This window comes from Penaeus japonicus, unplaced genomic scaffold (assembly GCF_977035675.1).
Source record: "Penaeus japonicus unplaced genomic scaffold, GWHDUDI00000001_assembly GWHDUDI00000034, whole genome shotgun sequence".
Lineage (NCBI taxonomy): Eukaryota > Metazoa > Arthropoda > Malacostraca > Decapoda > Penaeidae > Penaeus > Penaeus japonicus.
The window spans coordinates 21705246-21710245 of NW_028234436.1; the positions used below are offsets into that span (position 1 = coordinate 21705246).

The following is a 5000-nucleotide window of genomic DNA, read 5'->3' on the forward strand; positions in this document are numbered from 1 at the left end:
CTCCTCCTCCTCCTCCTCCCCCCCTCCTCCTCCTCCTCCTCCTCCTCCTCCTCCTCCTCCTCCTCCTCCTCCTCCTCCCTACGGTAATTTTCCCGCTCGCGACCGGAGAGAAACTTAATGTAGCGGCGTAATGCTGATTGCCGGCGGGATGTGATCTCAGAGTTGTTTCTCTTCCTTCTCCTCTTCCTCCTTTTTCCTTTTTTCCTTTTTCCTCTGTCGTTTTTTCTTCTTTCTTTTTTCTCTTTCTATTTCGCTCCGTTTTCCTTTTTTTTTTTTCTTTATCTACACCCCCTATTCTTCATATATAACCCCCTCCCCTCCACCTCAAAAAAAGGGGGAAAAAAAGGGAAAAAACGAGAAAGAAAGAAAAACACGAAAGAATTAACCTAAAAAAACCGGCCGACCACCTCCGTCTCCGTCTCTAGCGCCCATAACGAAAGGCTTGTGGCTACCTTATAACGAAACGAAATCTGTGTGCCTTCAGGAAAATAGTAACCTGCTTGCCTGCCTGCCTGTCATGAGAGTGCCATATAACAGTGCCATGAAAGAGCGTGAGTGCCATGCGAGAGCGCCTGGCACCATATCGTCCCTCTGAGCACCGGTGTGGGCTATTTAACTAGCACTAGCGGGGCAGCGGGGCATCTTCGGCATCGGGGCATGGCTGGTCTCTCTAAATAACAACCCCCTTGATGACAACACCACCATCACCTCCCATCCTTGATCCTTTTTTGATTAACCTTTCGGGCTCTCTGGTGACCTCCTTCCCTGGCAATGCAAACACAATCCTCCCCTGTTTTGTGTTTTTGTTTTGAGTAGTTACTCTTTTTTTGTTGTTGTTGTTGGTTATACTAACGTAAATGGTGCAGGTTATTAGTTTACTTTAGTTTTTTTTTCTCGATTTTTTTTTTAGTTTCATAGATTAACTCCGATATTTATTTATTTTTTCTTGAATGATTTTTTACTATCAAATATCCAAGAGGAAAAATATAAGAGTAACGATATATCATGGAAATATGTAAATAATGTAGATTTGCACTTTTTCTTTCATTTAGGTTTTTGTATGTGTGTATATATATCAGTGAGTCTCACTCATAGCCTAGAGTCAGAATCAGAGTTAGAGAGAGTTAGAACGCTTAGGATCCGCTCGGAGCCAGGACCAAGACTTGAGCGCCGCGCCAGCGCCGCCGCCGCCGCCGCAGCTGGTGTGACTAACGAAGTTCCTCCTGCCGTGTCTCCCTCAGCTGGTTCCTCGCCTGACGTCCGGCCGCTGGACGCGGGGGGGAAGCAAGAACAGCACCACCACCTCCTCCTCGCAGGCCGGGGCGGGACTGCCCCACCTGCCTGCGGGGGCGTCGGGAACGGCAGCGGGGGCAGCGGGAATGGGAATGGGGGCGGGGCCGGTGCGGGCGGGCTCGCTGTCCAGGGCCTCCCTCTCCAGGGGGTCGCTGGGCAGGGGGTCCCTCTCCCGGGCCTCGCTCTCGCGCACCCCCCAGAGGAACAGCAGCAGCCGCTCGGCTCGCCTCCACCACCACAACCTGCACACCCGCACCGCAGCGCTCGACCACGAAGATGAGGTTACTGTCGCCGCCCGCACGCCCGTCTGCCTGCCTGTGCCTGCCTGCCTGCCTGCCTGCCTGACGTCCCATGCGCTGGAGCCTGTCTTCCGCAGGATTCTTTGCTGCCTCCGCTTGCGCCTCGATGCTGGCTTTTAGGATACTTGCGCATGATTTGACCTTGTTTTTCTTTTTTTTCTATTTTGAGTTATTGCTTGTATCGAGGCTTAGAATGCTCTTGTTTAAAGGATTGTTTGCAAGCACCGCTTGAGCGACGCTCTGCGTGTAGATGTTTCCAGCAGGAAGACCGTAGCACCATTTGCGCATGAGTTTTATCGTAGTTCACTTCCAAGATAGTAAGATAAAAAAGATTTGATCGCGTGACGATTTGAAAGAACATTTTTTAGCACGCCGGTAGTGCATGAAGCATGGTTCTAAGCTTTCATTTTCTAGTGCATGTTTTGACTTTTGCATGGCTAGGCTAATCTTTTAGTATGATCGCTAATGCATGTTATTTTCCTAGGGTAAGGTTTTAGCTTTATCTTTTGTGCATGAGTAGTTGTATTAGCAGATTAGTAAGGCACGATTCTGTGCATGATTAATGGTAATGCTGAATTAATAAATATATATATAAGCACTAGTTATGCATTGTCAGCACCATTTTGCTTTTCACTTAAGATGAGTACTGTTGAGATTGACAGAGAGAAGGTTTAACGTCAGTTTGCATCGTTATCACTATCATCTCCATTGCCACGGCCGATGGCCACGCTAACGCCCCTGTTTCCTCCCGCAGAAGTACTCGTTTAAGTCGTGCGGGCGAGACAGCGGCCACGGCGGCTCCGAGCAGGAGGACTCTCCGCGCGCCGGCCCCGCCGCCAAGCTGGCCGCCCTTCGCCTCAACAACAACGTGGCGCCGCACCTGCCGCCCGACCACCTGGTCAACCCCTTCACGACGGCCGGGGGCGCCGCCGCAGCCGCCGCCGCAGTCGGCGCCGCGGGCCACGAGCAGCCGTCGCCCGGCCCCGAGGCCCTGCTGCCCGACTACCGCCTGGGCGGCGAGGCGCCCACGCTGCGCCTGCCGTCGGGCGCCGGCGCCCGGGCACACCGCACGCACTCGCCCTGGAACCACACGTATACGGAGATCCCCGACGGCGCCGCGGTGGGCGGCGGGCGCGGCGCGGGCGGCGACGGCGGCAGCGACCCCGTGTACGAGGAGATCGAGCGCGAGGGCCGATCCGAGCTGCAGGTGAGCGACCTGAGCGACGAGGACGGGCGCCGCCACAGCTCGGACATCTCGCGCCAGTCGTCCCGCTCGTACGGCGACCACCGCCCGCTGCTGCCCTACACCGTGCCCGACCGCCACGCGGCGCCGCACCACCACCAGGCGCTGCCGCAGTACGACCCGCGCCTCAAGGCCCGCCCGCGCCACCCCGACGGCCTCGATGACTCGCACACGCTGCCCGGCGGCCGCCTGGGCCCCCACATGGGCACTCACATGGGCCCCCACATGGGCCCCCACATGGACCACACCGTGGTGAGCCCCGGCCACATCCTGCCCATGTCGCACCCCGCCGTGACCTCCGCCCACGCGCTGCCCCCCGGCAACGGCCACATCAGCGGCCACCAGTACATGGAGGCTGCGGCGGCGGCGGCGGCGCACGCGGCGCACGCGGTCCCCGGCGGCCAGCGCCTGGTGGACGGCGACAGGGACATGCTGGAGGCGATGCCCCAGTACAGCCCGGCGGTGCTGTCGGCGCTGGGGCACCCGCTGCCCGTGGTGCACCCGCTCAGCGAGCCCAACCTGCGCAACTGGGAGGCGGCTCAGCGGCACCGCGACCTGCAGCAGCTGCAGCAGCTGGGCGAGATGACGGTGGCGGTGCTGAGCGGCGAGCAGGTGGTGTGCAAGCTGAAGCCGCCCCTGGCGCCCATCCACGAGAACGCGGGCGCGACGACGCAGGTGGAGCGCCACCCCCAGCCGCCCACCTACAGCCACTGTTAGGAGCCGTGTACAGTCCTAGTTGTGTACATACGTGTATAGTGCTTTAAACCCATTAAAGGCCTTTACGCTTTATGAATGTAGGTATGCGAGTGTGCGAAAAAGTGTAAAGTAAACTCACGATAATCATTAATCTCTGTTGTTTAGACACGGACGACGCGAAGGAAAGCAAGTGGACGGACGGCGAGCCTTTCGCTAAGTGACGAGGACAAAAAGTGTCCCTCTGACACGGCTTGTCCTCAGTGGGAGTGAGAGAGGAGTGCCAGTCGGCTGTCATCCTAGTCAGGTCTCTAGCAGGAGGAGGAACACAGCTGCTGTGTCCATCCTTCAAGACTAATCCTTATCCAATTGCCAGAATCAAAGGTGGTCCTACTTCCTTCCTCAAGTGGAAACGTGAACTACAAAATAACACGGGAGACAGTACGTGTGTGCTAGAACCGGAATCCCTTTGAAAACTAAAAAAAAAAAAAAAAGGCTTTTAGGGGGAGATATCTATGAAAGCGAGACTTTCCGAAATCGAGTTTAATGAAATATAAAAGAAGAAGAAGAAAAAAAAAAAACTTCGAAGGAGAATAAATGATGACGACGGTCTGGATGTGATGTAAACGAGTATTTTTTGCTTGCATTTTTTTCCATTAATTCTCGGCACTCAAGCTCCTCCTGCTGATGTGACCATTGCGCACTGCTGCACGAACTCAGCTGACTGACTGAAGCAACAACAGCAGCAGCCCCGACGCGTGTGAACATATTTATTGCACAATATTTTGGATGATGATGGTGACTGATATGATGTTGGTGATGACAATGATAATGAAAAAAAAAATATTCCCATTAAAAAAAAAAAAAAAAACTGCAAAATACTTTGTAGATAGTCACATTAAGGACACATAATGAACATTAAGGAGAATTCTGTTTTTTGTGACCATTGGAATCGATCTATGGAGTGTTTCCTTCAAGCATTACAGGATATCAGATGCGGCTTAAGAGACACTTTTTTTGCATTTGATTTGCATATTTTTTTTTTTGTTCTTTTTTTTTGTCTGCTTTGTTTCAGGAAGTTCTTAGGATCAAGTAACCCAAGTTCAGACTTAGGAAGCTCTATTTGACCGGCGATTTAAATAAATAAAAAAATAAAAAAAATATAAGTGAAATGGATTTTCTAGGCTCAGAGAAAGGGGGACCTCCTTGTAGAGAGAATATAAAAATGTAGATATTGCTAAAATGGTTGTAAGGCGGAGTGGAGAGAGGATAAAAAGAGGTGTGAGAGAGTGAGAGAGAAGGAGAGGAGAGGTAGTGTGTGTGTGTGATAATGAGTGAGAGAAAGAGAGAGAGAGAAAAAAAACATGATGTTGAAATCCTCAGCATCTGAGAGCTTAAGTGAATGATTGAGTGAAAGAGAGAGAAAAAAAAGTGAGAGAGAGAGAGATTGTTAAATAAAACATGAAAGATAA

The 5000-nt window shown here is 52.4% G+C and overlaps 1 protein-coding gene across 5 annotated transcripts in view; it reads left to right on the forward strand.

Moving 5' to 3' along the window:
- LOC122245833 (latrophilin Cirl) overlaps window positions 1–5000 on the forward strand; it is a 397558-nt gene that overhangs the window by 391317 nt on the left and 1241 nt on the right. For 4 of the 5 annotated variants that reach the window (XM_086530926.1, XM_086530928.1, XM_086530927.1 and 1 more), the window contains 2 exons: window positions 1242–1574; window positions 2347–5000. The exon at window positions 2347–5000 is cut by the window's right edge and continues 1241 nt beyond it. In XM_086530926.1, the coding sequence (XP_086387052.1) occupies window positions 1242–1574; window positions 2347–3552 (1539 nt within the window). In that variant the 3' untranslated portion in view covers window positions 3553–5000. The remainder of the gene's footprint in view (window positions 1–1241; window positions 1575–2346) is intronic. The other variant, XM_086530929.1, reaches the window with a different exon arrangement.